The sequence below is a fragment of the Solea senegalensis genome, linkage group LG5 (genome assembly GCF_019176455.1).
Source record: "Solea senegalensis isolate Sse05_10M linkage group LG5, IFAPA_SoseM_1, whole genome shotgun sequence".
Lineage (NCBI taxonomy): Eukaryota > Metazoa > Chordata > Actinopteri > Pleuronectiformes > Soleidae > Solea > Solea senegalensis.
The window spans coordinates 15724196-15741640 of NC_058025.1; the positions used below are offsets into that span (position 1 = coordinate 15724196).

At 40.2% G+C, this 17445-nt stretch overlaps 1 protein-coding gene across 2 annotated transcripts in view; it reads right to left on the minus strand.

Annotated features, from left to right (window-relative positions):
* The window catches only part of LOC122769928 (calsenilin-like), a 44053-nt gene that overhangs the window by 26038 nt on the left and 570 nt on the right, over nt 1–17445 (minus strand). For both annotated transcript variants that reach the window (XM_044026831.1, XM_044026830.1), the window contains exon 2: nt 8446–8593. In XM_044026831.1, coding sequence (XP_043882766.1) covers nt 8446–8451 — 6 coding nt within the window. In that variant the 5' untranslated portion in view covers nt 8452–8593. The remainder of the gene's footprint in view (nt 1–8445; nt 8594–17445) is intronic.

The following is a 17445-nucleotide window of genomic DNA, read 5'->3' on the forward strand; positions in this document are numbered from 1 at the left end:
AGTTCAGGGATGGTGAGCTACAGGAGTCATGCTCCTCTCTCCCACCACCACCACTGGGTCAAGGTGCTTAAATGAAATGAAGAAAAAGGCAAGGAGCTACTGTATCTGCCATAGAGAGGTGAATTTAAAAAACCATGTTTTCAGAGTGGCTCTATAAAAAGTTTCAAAATGAAAAGAAGAGACAAGCAAATGTAGTGTAAACCCAAGATAATTCCACGTTGCATTAGTCTTTTTTTTTTCCACGGACCGCTGGACATGCACACAGGCTTTCCCACAATCATAAATCACAATCACAAGCACGCACACTTAATATACAAAATAAAATACACACACATACAGTACATTTTCAACTAGTTTTTTTATCTCCCTTCTTGACGCTTCATTTTCCTGGGGCAGCATTTCCCTCTAATGTTTGCAATATCCTGTGAGACACACACACACACACACTAACACTAACACATGTTCGACATAGTACATGACTTGAGGGGACATTGCATTGACTTACGTTCATTTCCTGGAGACTTAACCATAATTACTACAGGCCTAACCCTAGCCCTAACCTTAAGACATATTTTCACCTTAAAATGTAGTCAGTTACATTATGCGGGCTTGCTTTTTTTGTCCCCACAAGGACAAGTCCCCATAATGTGACTGTGTAAACAGGTTTAGGTCCCTACAACATTACTAATACCTGGACACACACACACAGACTGGCCCAATAACCTGCACTGTTCCTTGTACATCATACAAAGTACAGAGGGAACTTGAGAGGGAAGACACATTCAGAGATGCTGAAGCATCAAGAATTTACTTTCATTTAAAGCATGAAATAGAAAACGCAGAGACATCGATGAGAAGGCAGTGACAGAGTAATGGAAAAGAGATCTAGATGTTGTCTAGTTAGCAAAGAAGAGTGTCCATTTATAAGTTATAGGTTTGTCCCTTTTTTTGGACCTCACAAAGATATAAATACAAGTACACACACACAAACAAATTCACCTCCTCTTATATCTATTACACATACGACAGCCACCCACACACTAGAGCTGCAACCGTATACAGCTACACTAACAACCTTCAAATACAGCCAAAAAAACAAACCTAACAAATCCAGGTGCAGAACCGACTGTCTGCTACGACTGTCCAATCACAGCTCAGCGACTATAGGCAGCACAGCAGGTGTATCATGTCCATGTGGTTTATGTCAGTCATTCTCAGGAACCACAGATGGATGAAGGGACATTTTAGGGACGGTTTATATTTTGCAGTCAAGTTTTCTGCCATAATAATCTACGATTCAGCAGCCAGAAACGAGGAATGGAAGCTTGTCCCGTTTAAAAAAAGGCTAAAATTAGTCAAACTATCACCTGTAAAATAAGATAAGATTAGTTTGGACCTGGACTGACCCCTGCTTTATCGAACAAAATCCCAGTGAAAGAACAGGCTGCAGCTAAACCTGTGAAGCGACAAGTAAGTGCAAAGTGTGATTTTCCGTTTTCACAAAAATTACCATAAAGCACAGAAATAAACTTATCACTTTATCTGATATACAGTATGTGTTGCGCCCTCCTCCTGCACACCAGAGTGGGATGCATTACTTCAAAGAAAGGAGGCCCATCTATCTTGTTAGCACAGTGGGCCTTTTTTTCTATTCATCCCACAAAGCACAAGACAAGTTTTAATCCCTGCTTTTCCTCTTTCAGCATCTATTTATTTTTCAACAAACAGGTATAGGTAAAGCGAGAAGCATGTGAGTGATACATTAAAGACTCAAAACTACAGAAATTCTACCACCCAGGATTTCCTGCTGAGGAGTCCAGTCGTGTGCAACACAGTCTCACATCTCCCACATGCAGGTGGACACTGCAGAGCAACAGGGATTATGTTAAAGACACAATTAACATGGAAGAAATACAGGATAGTGTTTCGGACAAAAACAGATAATTACTTCAATTCAGTTCACAACCATGTGTACAGGTAACAGGGGTGAAATGTTTCATTTAAAAACATCTGTCCCATTGGTTCGGGGCACTTTGTTCATGATGTAACATCCACGCCAACGAGAAAGATGCAGAGACGCATGCTAGATAGTGACGGAGATATCGTTTGGGACAGACGGATGGATGTAAAACACCAGCAGTGACATTTCCTTCTCCAGTGTGGGAGCATTTTGGAAAAAAGGTTTAAAAGTGGTGGATAAAACGGCAACTGTATGCAAGCACTGTGCAACTTAGTTGCTTATCATAGCGGCTGCACTTCGAATATGATGGCTCATCTACAGAGACATCAGAGAATTGGGTAAGAAAGGTCAACTTCTACTCACTTCATCATATAAACAGTCACTCAGTGAGAAGTCAGACAAGACAAAAGCTATAACTAAAGCAATGGGAGTGTTTATCTTTCAGTCTGTTTCAGTGTTTGCTGTTAGTGTTGCTGTTTTTTTTCTGAGAAGAAAACCTATTCTTTTAAGATTTGGCAGAACCATCTCCTTGCCATAAATATGTTAAACAAAGAAATAATGACTGTACACGTGCACATGTTTTAGCCAACTTATTCTACGATGTGTACTGTGTTACAGATTGGTATATTTGAGTTTGCATAGAATGCCGTGTGCCACGTCTCAGACAATGTACTCTCACGACCATCAATACATTTTTTTCTGATTCAAATTCTAAAGGCACTTCAGAGTGAAGTTGGCAGATCACAGTGTTATAATGAGAAACACGACTGCTCCGTGAGAGAGAGAGGGAAAACCTCACTTTCAAAGGGAAATTCTTCCAATTCTAAACACAAATATCATCACAATGTATTTGTAAAAGGAAATATTGTCTGTGGACATTATTGTTAAATGTCTTTTATATTAAACCTGCAATCATTGAATTTGGTTGCTTATTTAAACATCCAGCAGTTACTGAACAACATCATCAGGCGAGATTCACTCTCTGTTCACTCTGATTTTGGTCTCCACCACCACCTGAGGGAATATCTGTCCCTTTAGCTGAGAAATGATCCACTATATTCCCCTGCTGAGCAGGAAGTGTTCAGCATCTGTAAACAGCAGCCTGCTGCTGCAGATTATAGCAGACAACAGTGAACCAAAAACAGCAAATTTATTGAGCGGAAAGATGAAGAACACTGCCTTTTTTCTTCCTTCTAATTTTGCTTAATCTTTAAGACTTCCGTACAAGATTCTAACATAAGCAAGCAGCAGATAAACCAACTGGCAAGAATAAAGTTACCAAAAAGGCCTTAAGTAATAGTACTAACAAATTAAATGTGTAATTTAATTCTCCCTAACCCTGCTTACAGATAAGGAGGATCTTATTTAACCTTCATTTTTGGCTGCCGCAGCAAACAGCTGTTCCTCTGATGAAACACCCTACAGTACAACAACTTGGGGAAGAAAATGGGACAGTTTTCAGCGACAGAGAGGGACATTTCCCTCAGGAAGTGGTGGCGAGAAAACTAAAAAGGACAGTGATTATAGAAGCAGTGTTAGTCTGGTGCTCACAAACTCACAGACTTGTGATGATGTTTCTCAGTAACAGCTGGACGTATAACTCATCAAACAACTGACTTTGGAATATCCAGTGTTGTCAATCTCTTTTTTTTAAGTCCACCATCAGTATTGGAAAATACAAAACTGTTGACATTGAATAACTGTCTTTTAACTCAAACATTTTAATGAAGTTGCACAACGTTCATATAAAATACTGATTGACAGCAACATTTTTATATTATTCAGGCACTCGTACTCACTATAAATAAAGGGACATTGTGGTCTTTGGTTAATAATAAAGGTAATCATTACTGACTTGAAATATGATAGGAGGATGTGAGCTTTGGTCTCTGCTCTTACAGTCCTGCACTCTGTTCACTCATTACAGCCCTGAGTGTATAACCACGGTGTCAGAGAGACAGATTCAACCTTTATGTCTCTGTTTGATTTAAGCAAACAGATCACTCATTACCATTTGTTAAATGTCTTATGGAAAACAAAAACAAGTTAAGTCAATTGACAAGAGAACTGGACTTAAGTGAATGGGTCATCTTCTGTTTCAGCTTCCTTCTGTTTGCTGCAGCAGAGCTGTATCTGTCCCTGAGAGATGATGGCAAATATCAACCTCACACTGTGCTGCGTGTTGTACTACATACATGACGCCTGCTGCATCATGTATGTGAGGAGCAGGCTGAGGGTCGAGAGCTGATACTATTTGTGTCTTCACTGCTTCAGCTTAAGCCTCTCAGTATGGCTGTCAGTACGAATCAGTGCATCTATGGCTGGAAACGTCCTGCAAATGGACTGTGTATGCACGTGTGTGTGTGTGTGTGTGTGTGTGTGTGTGTACTTCTTACCTCTTTAGGACCAGTAGTCCTCATGGATACCATAACCTGGTCCTAAAGAGGCAGAACCTCATTTCTGAGGAACTGGTTAAAGTCAGGGCTAAGATTTGCATTGTGCTTAGGTTAGGGATTAACTGGTTAAGGTTAGGGATAACTCTATGTTTAGGCTGTCCAAATCAATGGGAATCAATGCAGTGGCCTAAGAAGAATAGCTGCTCAAACCTGTGTGTATACCTGGTATTCCTTGTGTTGTGGGGACCAAAATCTGTTTATACACTCACATTATGGGGACTTGGCTTCCTTATGGGGACAAAAATAAAGTCCCTATAATGAAAATGACTACATTTCAAGGTGAAGATGTGTTTTAAAGTTAGGCTAAGGTCAGTAGTAATTATGGTTAAAGTTAACGAGTAAGTCTCCAGGAAATGAATGTAAGTCAATGTGATGTCCTCTGAAGTGATGGAAACCAGTGTGTGTGTGTGTGTGTGTGTGTGTGTGTGTGTGTGTGTATGAGAGTATTGACGTGTGAGCCCTCATGTGGAGAAAGACTTAATACTCTAGGGATTCTCCAAATGCTAGAAGAGTCTTGTTTCGATTATCAGCTCCACCTCCTTTATTTCTCACATGCACACAGACACAGACACACACGTGCATTCACGCACGCACACACACACACACACACGGGTCATAGGTCAATTTTGAGGAGTGTATTCCATATCATAGATGTAACCAAAGGCATTGACAGACATTACCTCATTAAATGATCAATGATTGATATTTTCCAGCCACATTTCTTCACTGCACTGCATTTTTCCCTTAACAGCAAACAATACTGTGCCTCCCTCCCTCACTCACTCACTCACTCTTTATATCACATATGTCCAGATCCAGAATCAAAATGACTGAACATGTATGTAGTAACATACAACATCAATGAAGGTGATTCTATTCACCGGCAGCTATTGTATTACAATGCAGTGTTTGTCAACAGCACAAGTTAGATCAGAAGTGTGTGGTGCCCATTGCTGTTCCAACTTCAAAGATACAGTTACCAGACCTGTTCAATTATTTAACGAGTCTAAATCTACCAATCACTCCACCTATTGAACAGGTGGGTCCCCCAGACACTGTATCAGGTGCAGCACAATGCACTCTCTGTAGTGTGTGTGTGTGTGTGTGTGTGTGTTGCCGTCAGAATGTCTGGTGTAGCGTCATTGATCTCTAGGCTGGTTATGTATTCCTGCTTTGATTGACGGGCTGCTCTGTGGAAAACTGCAATTTCGGACTTGGGTCTCGTCAAGGAAATGTGCACTCTAAGATACAGCACAGTTTGTGCAGTTGGTTTAGAATAAGGAAAAACAACAACTGTGAACTGCACTTCACCAAAATCACCAAAAAAACATAGTTTCAAACTAAGCTAAACCATGGAAAACATCCTAACATTCAATCATCCATTACATGCAGCTTATTTTCTTAATGCTTAATAGTTTTCTCTACACAATGTTAGACAAACTGTAAAGAATGCCAGTTCAGTCTCAAGGCTTCAGAACAAGATGATGTGAAGCATGACATTGTACGACAAATGCTGCATAAATAAAGTTGGTTGTTTGAAACTGTGAAGGGTTGAGAAGAGGCCAAGGATTAACCAATTCGTTTTTGGAGTGGATTCAATGAAGGGATGAGTATAGGAGTTTATTTTCACTTTCTTTAAAACTTTTTTTTGTGTCAAGATATAATGCAGAGTACATTAATTTGAAAAAAAGCATATGCAGTGATAACATTTATAAAGAGTTTGCATTTAGTGTGGGTCCATGTAATGATTTGGGATATAGTGTTGATGGTGGTGTGTGTTCTTGCACCACTTTCTGAATTTATTTTATTTTCAATAGCAAAGAAAAAAAATTGGCCCAGAGAGTTTAGAGCTATTTTTCATAGCCCTTGGGTTGCAACTGCAAGAAATACACAGAAATAGAAGATAACAGTCATGGTCAACATAAATAATACACAAAAGTCTTAAAACAAAACAAAACAAAAACAGCACTAGTTCCCAGTGGATATATGGTCAGTAATTTTAACATCATTCATCAATGTCACAATTGCAATTGACACCCTCATTTTCACCAGAAGCACCACAAGGGGTTCATGAACGTTTAGCTTGATATGCACCACCATGTGGTTATGGTGGCTACTATTTTGCATCTTTAACTTTGGTCTCTCTTTAAATCGATCATTCAGATGATCCCAGTGTCTTCGGTCTGTGAATGCTGTTCATCACTGTGCTTCAAGGTTTACTACAGTGTGATTTGTATGCCAAAGCTGAGTGGCCTTCTTTGAGTATATGAAGGCATAGTCTTATTTATGCTCTCTGCTACAAAGAACCAATAGCCTTAATGCATTACATCCTTGTGGCAACCATCACTTGACTGTTCCAGAGTTCGGACTAAATTGAGGAAACAAGCGTTCAGTTATTACGCCCCCTCTGTTTGGAATACTTTACAAACTGAACTAAAAATATCTCACTTAAAGCTTTTGTTCCATCTTAAATGTTAGACAACAGAAGCTGGGAGAATGGTCCTGTCTGGGATCTTTGTTGGGAAACCAAAGTGTTTGAGCATAAATGCACTGATGTGATTTAGCACCTGTGCTGGAATATAATATATGCACAACATGATTAGACTGGCCAGTGTTTGCGCTGCCACTTGAAAAGTTTGAACATTTGTCAACTTCTGCCATAGGCAAGAAAGATCAAATTCAACAAATCTTGATGCTGTCCCATTCAAAGTGAATGAGCTGATGCTCCCACTGCATATATATGAGTGCAGCTTTATTCTTCTGCAAAACGCTAACTAAATATCTTTGTGTTTCCAGATATTAATCACACACGACTTCACTTTTTAAGACATTATGTCATAGGTTATTAATGAGCTTTAGAGCCGATGAATTGATAATGAACATTATCGCTTATCGCAGCCCGACAAAACCTCACTACTTTGACGCCATTATCATCGAGCATGTGTAACATGAGGAACCAAAGCATTGGAAACTAGAGAAAACACCCAGAGAACACACTGGGTGCCTTTACTGCTTAGGCCCCAAGACCTCTGCTCTCCATCTTGTCATGTTTGTGAGTGATGGACTGATTCCCTGATTGATTCCCTGTGTCAGTGAATGACTGATGATGAGTCTCACTATTCACAGAGAAGCCGCTGATGTCTTGTATTCTCACCGTCCAGAATCTCATCACTGAGAGCTACAGTATGTTCGCTCATGCAGATGTTTGCCTGCATCCAGAGGTGTATTTGTAGGAAGAGAACATTTGTTCTTGTCTAACACAATCAGAAATATCAATATCACATCTGTCAGGTCTGGGTTTATCCACAAACACACAGTATGACACTGCTGGATGCTGATGCAGCTTCTTTTTCAATTAGGGTTTTCATTTGCTGCTACAGTCATGGGTTTGCCTTGTTTTCTTGCGCACACAGAGGAGGAAACTCCACCAGAAACACTGTCTACAGCGTGTTGGACACTTTGGACGCAGCTTGAAGCTCAGGACTGGGTGGATGCAGCAGATTCACAAACACCGTCTCTCTCTGTTCTTCCCAGAATTGAGGATTTGGGAAAGAAGATCTAAAACCAGACTACAAAGTCACGCGTAAACTGCTCGCAGGCGCACGAGGTGGTCTCTCCATTCACTGCTCGCATGTTCACCACACCAATAATTACACAGATGAGCCACGCACGTGAAAACGCGGACTGGGAGACGTGATGCCAAGTGACACTTGCTGGAAGCATGTGTGCGTGATTTCTGTCGCGCGCGGAAAGCGACGCGTCTCCTCCACAGGCAGCTTGTTCTTTCATCAGTGCGACAATTACATAACTTCACTCCGCAAATTCGCCGACCGGGGTCATAAAGGAAATTCAAAGATGAAGATTAGAAAAAAATAGAATTATAAGTAACCTGACACACACATACAGGCTGTTAGTTTAACTTAAACGCCTTTTCTCGTTTGTCACCGAAAGAGAGATCATCCCCGAAGAATTGTTTTGTAAAATAAAATAAAAATCATGATGATTTCATGTGTTAAATATGTGTCTTACCTGCATGTTTTCCTGTGTGGTTCTGCTGCTGCTGCTGCTGCTGGAGGATGGAGGATGGTTTTGTGCAGAGCGAGTCTTCTCTGCGCGGATCCTCAACCTCACACTGCTCCACTGGATGGATGCGAAGGAATGCGCGCACACACGCGCTCTGTGTGCGTGTGTGTGTGTGTGTGAGGGAGAGAGAGAGGGGGGAGAGAGAGATTAGGACACTGCATTGACTTCCATTTATTTGAACCACAGTTATATGTAAAATTATACATTTCCCACCCCACGTTTGATTTTTGTAGCTTTAGAAAAATCCTTTTATATGTACTTCAGTCAAGGATTGTGTCTGAGGACGTTCTTTCCTGTAAGGGTGTGTCACCATAATTACTCTCTGTAACAATCTGCAGTCTCACCATTAGATGTCACTAATTCTTACACACTGTACTCTGGACTGTTACTTTAACCAGAGTCTCAGAAATGAAGCTCTGCCTCAGTAGGACCAGGCTTTGGTCTCTGTGATGAGGACCACTGATACTGACAGAAAACATACTAAAGAGGTAACAAAAATATGTCTATACACACACACGCACAGGTTTGCACAGCTATTGTAAAGCCGGTAAGTAAACAGTTAACATTTGTGATGATATTTGGTTGTATATTTAGTTTGTTTTACTGTGTGACCACAAACAGTATAATTTACAACAGAAAACTCAAAAACAAACAAAATGAAAAGGTGGGCCACATGAAATTGATAGCAGGGCTATATGTGGCCCACGGGCCGCGAGTTTGGCGACCTCTGGCCAAAACAGAGCCTTATCACTAACCTTATCCAAAATCAGGTAATGCCTAACCATAACCTTAACCTAACCACAATTCAAATCTTAGCTCTAACCTTAACCACTTCCCCAGAAATGAGGGTCTGTCTCACTAGGATTTGGTTTCCATGAGGACTACTGGCCCTGACAAGGTCAGTATTTATGCCAGAAAAGAGTCTTGAAGAGGAAAAATGAATAAAATAAATAAATTAAATAAAACAAAGCATTGGAGACATCATTTCCTCAAATGTAACATTCAAACATAATTTTCGGAACATTCTAAAAAAAGCAGCACATCAGATTTTACACAGATCAAAGCAACGCTGATGAAGCACCAAACAAAGCTTGATTCTTATGGATTTGTTCACTGTTAATAGGCCTAATTGTTTACTGATGGATGTGTTACATATCAGTAACAAGCTGCCACTACTGAGAATACGTGTTAAGTTACCAGGTTGTAGAGAACCCTGTTGTTCTTCCACCAGCTGTATTTCATTTATTAGAGGTAAGTTTCAAAGGATAGTTTCACCGGTCACACACTGGTGTTTATCCTCTTCCACAATTACATTTGCTCTGTTTTTTTTTTGCTCCCAAGGATTGATTACATCTCCTGTTTGGCAGTGGAGCTATCTTTATTTTGGTTTTTCAATATCCACTGCAAACTGAGTTTCATTTGGGGTATTGAAGAAATCAGTTCGGAATGTGGGAAAGGGGAGGTAAAGAGCGTTTTACTGTATATTAAACAAAACAGAAGAAGAATCGAAATCGCAAGAGCTGCCTTTGACAATATGGAAAGAAAGATCACAAAGACGATGTGGTCAACACTTCTATGCAGGAGAGCAACTTGGACTCTATAACAACAGCAACTGTGGCCATACAGAAGAATGCTAAACAATATCTTCAGCTGAGCACAAAACAAAAGATGAAAAGAAAAAGATCACAGCTAAATACCATCAAAATAAGAGGAGATGATCTACAGCGATTGCAACTGGAAGGAAAGATAAATGGTAGAAGAGGACGGGGGAGACAAGAACAACATGGACAGACAACATCAAAGACTGGACAAAATTGAAATACAAGGATTGTATCAGAGCAGAGATCCATCATGGCACATGAAGAAAATACAAAGCAACTACTGTACATTATGAAGCTAATAATCATTATTATTTGAACTAATAAAACAAGCCTGGGATACAGTCCTGAGCAGTATGAACAGATTTAAGTGTGTGGACAATTGCAAAATGTCCTGTGAAGTCTGAAACTTCTAAACACTCAGGGAAAGTGTAACTGCTTTCAGACGTGCACTGAGGTGAACTGAGGTAAACTTCCTCCGAGGGCAACTATGTGTGAACGCAAATGTCCAGGGAGGACACTGCGGATATTCTCATACCAGCTCCCTATAATTTAATCTCCAGTTAATGTCTGAGTGAGCTCACATGAAGCAGTGAAGACAGTGGAGCAAGTGGAGTGTCCTGTCTCCTGCTGTCTCCTGCTGTCTCCTGCATGCTCACAGGCTGTGGTGAGTAACATAACGCAACGTTACAATACGTTAAAAATGATGACGGTTGGTTGGTTTCTATCGCCATATTTAGCATTTTTGTTTTCTGTCAGTCACCTGTGTCACATGTGAACTGCAAACTCCAACATCTGTTCGGACATAAACATCCAGACAACATCCGAGTTCATACTTGTAAACAACTCATGTCTTTTACTTTTACTATATATGCTGCTGGCATCACATACAGTGTTCATCACTATTACTTTAACTAGAGTAAAAGCACTTCAGACAGTGGAACCTCACTGTCGTCCTGTGTATAATAAATAAAAATACGTCAAGGTTACATCTCAAAGAGAGAACTATTCCTTCAGTGTCCCCACCTGTTTCATTCATATTTCCTTCCTTTCATGATCACTGCAGCCAATTAAAGCAAGTCAAGGTAAGGGTGAGCAAGAGAGGCGTGTCTGTGCGTGTCTGTGCGTGTCTGTGCGTGCATGTGTCTTGCATTAGATTACAGTATGTGATTGTCACGAGAGTGATTGGTACAGAAATCCAATTAAAGTCCTGCTGGAGAATCGGCGTGTGCTTGGTGAAGAGCTGAATCAATTTGGGCGACCTTGGATCTCTGTGAAGCTGCCCAATGGGGGGAGAGGGAGAGAGAGAGAGAGGGAGAGAGAGAGAGATCTGCAAGCAATCAAGCCAGGTCAAGCATCTTCACACATCACATGAATCACATAATGAACCTCTAAGATAATGTAAATAGCCAGCAGAATTAATAGGGAGAGGAAGTCTGTCTTCCTCTGAACCCACCAGAGCTGGAGACACACCTCCACATGTTTCTACATGAGCCTGAAGTCATTTTCAGCAAACACGGAGCCTCCAGCAGAAACATTTTTGACATGCCCTTAAAGGAAAACTATGCTGGATGTAGTTACAGGTTGTTGGTATCAGTGGGGAATTATGATCAGAGGCTGGTGACACACTGCAGCGATGCAGCACAAGCTTTCAACAAGACACATTTGAGACACTTTGAAGATCATGAAGAGCACAATTTAGGATCTGTGAGAGCTATAAAGTGAAGTCCCAGAATCACTTTTAAAGTTTTAAAGTTCATTTGCTCACATCCCCGAACCTCGTCTTGCACAGTGTGCACTTAGCTTCAAATTAATTTTTCTGTTTAAATTTTATTCACGTCCACATAGCCATCAATAAGTAAATTGAAAAGTTCAGTGTACAACACTAACACTGGGCCTGAATCCAAACTTTACTACATTAACCCTTAGAACACAAAGCATTTAAGTTGATTTTTTTTCCATGACTATGTTAAAACATACAGTTTATACAGAGGCGATAAGAATGTGCAATATAGAGTGATTATATCCTTTTTCAGCACAACCTATAGACATTTTTTTCATTGTCACCAACTATACAAACACAGTTGAGCACTAAAAAATGTTTAAAACCCGATTGAATTTGTGAAATCTGGAAATACGTACCCACTACAATTTACCATGGGCGCACCTGCGGCACAGATCCGTGCCATGTGAGCACTAAGGGTTAAGCTACATAAGTTGCTCTGATGGGATATTATACATCATATAATTACAGGAAATGAATGATTGAGCACCAACACAACCACTGCGTTGAGTATCGCATGTTCATTCAAAGATTGTAAAAAAAGTGGAAACTGATTGACAGCTGATTTTAACAAAGTGGATTCATCCTTGTGTCTCTCACATTATCCTCCGCACTATCTCTGCCTCTCCTCCCGCTGTGTTTTCTTCCTTTTCTCTTTCGCTTCAGTCACACAAGCAAACACACCCTGCATTTAATTAGTCTCTTTTATAGTTGGGAATGGACGACGGTCCAACTGACTCCCTTAAAACACTTAAGGGTGCAAAGGTCAGTTGCACAGGAGCTCACACACACAGAGAAAACACGATGGAAACAGCTGTGGTTGGAGACGGACGGTGGCGTTCTGTTCTGATGGAGATATCAGATGGTTGAGTCGAGCTGTTTGATTTCAGTTTGCCTCACAAAGACGTTCATGAGAGAGATAACATCAGCGAACAGCGTTGTGGAATCTTACAGGAAAGACAAATGATGTTGAACAACAATGGAGAACATTTACATTCACACTGACACAATGTGTGTGGAAAGACATCAAGACCCTGAATCTAACGGTGAGTTTACGTGAAAAGTGGAGAAGAGATACAGCGTTTTCATTTCCTTAACAACTATTTGAGCCAAGCATCTATTGGTTCTTTAAATTTAACTTACGGTCTATAGGTCTCAAGGTCCCAGTCGAGAATTACTGCAAAATAAAATAATAACAAAACTTCAGTTGCATTGATTGTAAATATGCCAAAAATGAATATACAGTATATCTTCTTAAATGGAAAATCACACAGCAAACAAAGTCATCTATCTTCCGGGAGACAAATAAATCTACAGTCAATGGTAAATTACAAGACACAGAGACGTCTATCGTCTCTCATTCTTGCCCAAGATCAACAGACAATCTTGTAACTAATGTGCGATACATAATGAAGACGCTGTTACACTGTCACATTATTATTTATTTATATATATATTTATTTTAAATGATTACTGTTTTCACGTCTCCATGCAAAACATCGCTGCGAGGGATTGTCCCTGTTTGTTCACTAGTCTGTTCCACAGTCTATTATTAATGAACAACATCGTAATCACAAAAGACTGAGGACAGCCGAGTGAAGCCTGACCCTGAATGACTCAGCCGTAGTTCAGCCCCGTGTCTTACATCGTGTCTCCTCAAAGCTCCTTATTTGGTGCTTTTGACGAGGGTGCAGTCTGATATATATATATATGTATATATATGTATATATATATATATATATATATATATATATATATATATATGATTTATTATTATTTTTAAGGTTTGGCTTGGAATCTCCCATTAATAACTTTCAACTCTCTCTTTTTTTTGCTCTTTTTACTTTTACAACTTAATAAGCAGTGCTAAATTATCATCTTCTCTTATCCTCCTAGTTGATTTTATTTATTTTTAGTTTAATTTGGTGCATTTAAGCACTGAGGCATCGCTTCCATCCCCTATAGGCCTATATGCTCCAACTCTGTCTCTTTCTCTCACACACATACAAACACTGATTTATTTATACCGCACTTCTTCATGTCATTAAGTTTGTTCTCTCTCCTGGAGTTTGTGCTTTTGGTTTCTGGGACTCCAGATCTGACACTACTACTCTACACTGTGCGGAGGCAAATATTAGAGGATTCCGTCACGGTGAGATTCATTTCAAAAAGAACAAATCAAACTAATGAATATGCTTAATTATAATGCGGCTGAATCCATCATTAGTCAGCTTCACAGCAGGGTGAAACTACAGTGTTTGAGTCTTTGAGTTTTGAGTCTTCAACACAAAATCAAAACATACAAACCTCACCTTCCTCAGCAGCTCCAGCGATACAAAGCTCAGTCATCCTAAAGGATGTCTTTTCCACATTTTCAATCCGCTTTATCACAAAATCTCACCACTGTATTTTGTATGAATCTGTAGGTTGGTTGTCTCATAACCAGAGGAGGAAAATGCATATGCTGATTTTTACTATCAAGGCCTTGTTAGGTAAACTACTTATGTATATGTCTAGCCTCTTATCATATCAGTAACTACACCACCAGGTCTACCCACTCCACTTTTTTAAAATCCTCTACAGACACGGCCTTCTTTAAACACATTCCAAGGTGTTTTATGGTCCGTCATGAAAAAGAATATAGTAGCAATAATTGTGCAGAAGTCACAACATTTTTTGTTCATAAAAAAGTGAACTTTGAACACATTTCACAAATTCAATCCGATTTTTAACATTTTTTAGTACTTTTTGCTCAGCTGTGTTTATATAGTTGGTGAAAATGAAAAAAGTGTTTCATCAGATAGTCTATAGGTTGTGCTGAAAAAAAGGATATAAGACATTCTTATAGCCTCTGTTTGTTTTAACATAGTCATGGAAAAAAGCAGCCAAAATGCTCTGTGTTCTAAGGGGGAACTTGTTGATATAGCCTGTATACTTCTGCACTTTATTTTATCTACTTTTTGCACTCTCTTTTAATGACCTCCTTTTAACTTTGATATTCTGTTGTGAGTTTTATATCTGAAATTATCTTGACTAACTATTTGCACAATCTATGCTGTTATCTTGATCAGGATTCCCTGGAAGAAGCGACCTTGTATCTCAGTGGGATCTTGTACCGCTTTATCCTCCACATGAGGGTCACGGGGGGTGCTGTGCCAATCTCAGCTGACATAGAGCGATAGGCGGGGTACACCCGGGACAGATCACCAGTCCACTGCAGGGCCACATAGAGACCAACAACCATCCACTCTCACACTCACACCTACGGTAAATTTAGAGTGTCCAGTTTACATAAACCGCCACATTGCATGTTTTTGGACTGTGACAGGAAAACAGAGAACACACTGGTGTAAACGCACACGCACGGGGAGAACATGCCAACTCTGTGCACAAAGGCCCTTGTTCCAAACGGGTCACAAACCCGGGTCTTCGTGCTGCAAAGCCAAGAGAGCTCACCACTACACCAACTGTGCAGCCAAATAAATGATTAGAAAAGTTACACATCACTTGGTTGCATCACATCTGACGGAGAGTTTGCAGTTGTGAATGTGGGGGTTTGATCATCAAAGCACTCACTGTAAAATCCTGTCTGCTGCAGACAGGGAGGGAGAACAGATTCCCCAAGAAAGAGCCTCACAGCTGGGATGATACAGTCGGTAATTTGCCACACACACACACACACACACACACACACACATACAGTATGCACACAGTGGCTCGAGAGTAATTCTCTGCTCAGAAGACTTCATGTTTCTATGGAGAAGAAAGTCTATTTTTAGGAGAGATATAAATAGATCTCTCTGTTGCTCTGTTGCTTGCATTTATGTTAGAATATACCCAGCAGCCTTCACTGCATCGTCTCGTCTCTGAGGACATGTGAGACATGGACAGTTGACCGGGTGCGAGTGTGGACGGTGAGGAGCAGTTTGTCTTGGTGACATTAGTGCTGAGGTGTATGTTGACACTCAGCCCACGGGGACTAGTCGTAGGACCGGAGTGTAATTGATGAGATGCTGCCACATTCGTCAATACACTTTGTGCAGTTCTCTGTCTGAGTCAGTGAAAGCACCGGGATGACGATATATTCCTCTGCACAGAGTGATAGTGTAATATCAAGTCGGACAATAAGATAAACCACGTTGGATTTGCTGTAAACTCCAGACACTTTGGTTTCCTAAAAAGGAAAAAAGAAAACTAAAGGTCTCGCTGAGCGGACACAAAGGAGCAGAGGGGCACTGGTGACTTATTGTGGAGGAGGGTGAAAAAGGGAGCAACTTTGTATCCGTGGAAACAGTTGCTAAGTAGCAAACTGAGGCTTCCCTGGACAGAGAGGGACAAATATCTGATTGAGGGAAAAATGGAGGGAGGAGAGAAAAATATAGACAACAATTTGTTGAAGATTTTGAGAGAATGAGTGAAAACCTGTGAGGTGGCACTGATATCACTGTCCAGTATAAACCACGAATCATCCTTTTGAGGTCCAGTATTAAGGACCTTTCACTTTACTGATCAATAATTCCATTATAACCTTTCAGCAAAATGTAAGTTGAGTGATTTCCCCTGGTCTTCATTTACAGCCTCACAACAACACGTGGAGCACAGCGGGGAAGCTCTGTCACAGAGAGCGACCGATGCTGTCGGCTGTTTTCTCCATACAAGTCTTTTCTGTATGCGAAAGATTCAACGCTGTCTAAAAGCAGGTCAGACGAGAAATGCAATAAAACACGTCAACATCAGCAGCGCTTTAGAGATGGAAAGACCGCCTGAGGTCGTCTGTCGTGCATTAAACCAACATGTGTGCTCATCTGAGGACAGACAGACAAGGTCTCACAACATGACTATTTAATAAATAACCTGTGGGTAAAACTTCATCATCAAATATTCTCCAATGCTCTTGCCTAAGGCTGCTTTCATGTAAAATCTTTTGAAACCCAAAGGGGAGCTTTCAAACAGCAAGATACTTCAAAAAATACAATTATTATAAAGAATTAAAACAGGATATTTTCTCATTTGAGAAGCTGGAACCATGAAATGTTTTGTAATTGTACGCAAGCATTCAAAATATTTTGTGTGCCAACGACTCAAAATCCAACTGCTGTGATACCTGCTATTCGAGTCATCTGTATCCGACCTGCTTCATCCGCACACTGTTGTTAGTCGTCCCTGAGACACAGAGGAAGCCAAGGAAGCCCCGAAAACGTCCTGTTTTTAAGTCCTCTCTTGAAATAAACTGTTTGAGGTGTTGGCTTTTACTGTCTTTTATTTATTTACCGTATTTATCCTTGTGTGTGTACAGCACTTTGGCCAAATGTGTTGTTTTTAAAGTGCTTCATAAATAAGGTTGGATTGGATTGAAGTGAACAATTCTTTACAAAATCTGTTTCATACTATTCATACCATTCATTTATTTATTAAAATGTAATTATGTATATTTGTCAAATGTCATATTTTGAGTACACCGTGCAATAAAGACTTGACTAGATTTGATTCAGCCACACCAATAGACAGTGTTATCTGTCCACTTCAGCACCACGGACAGCGTCGAGTCCAGTTTGCCAAATGAGG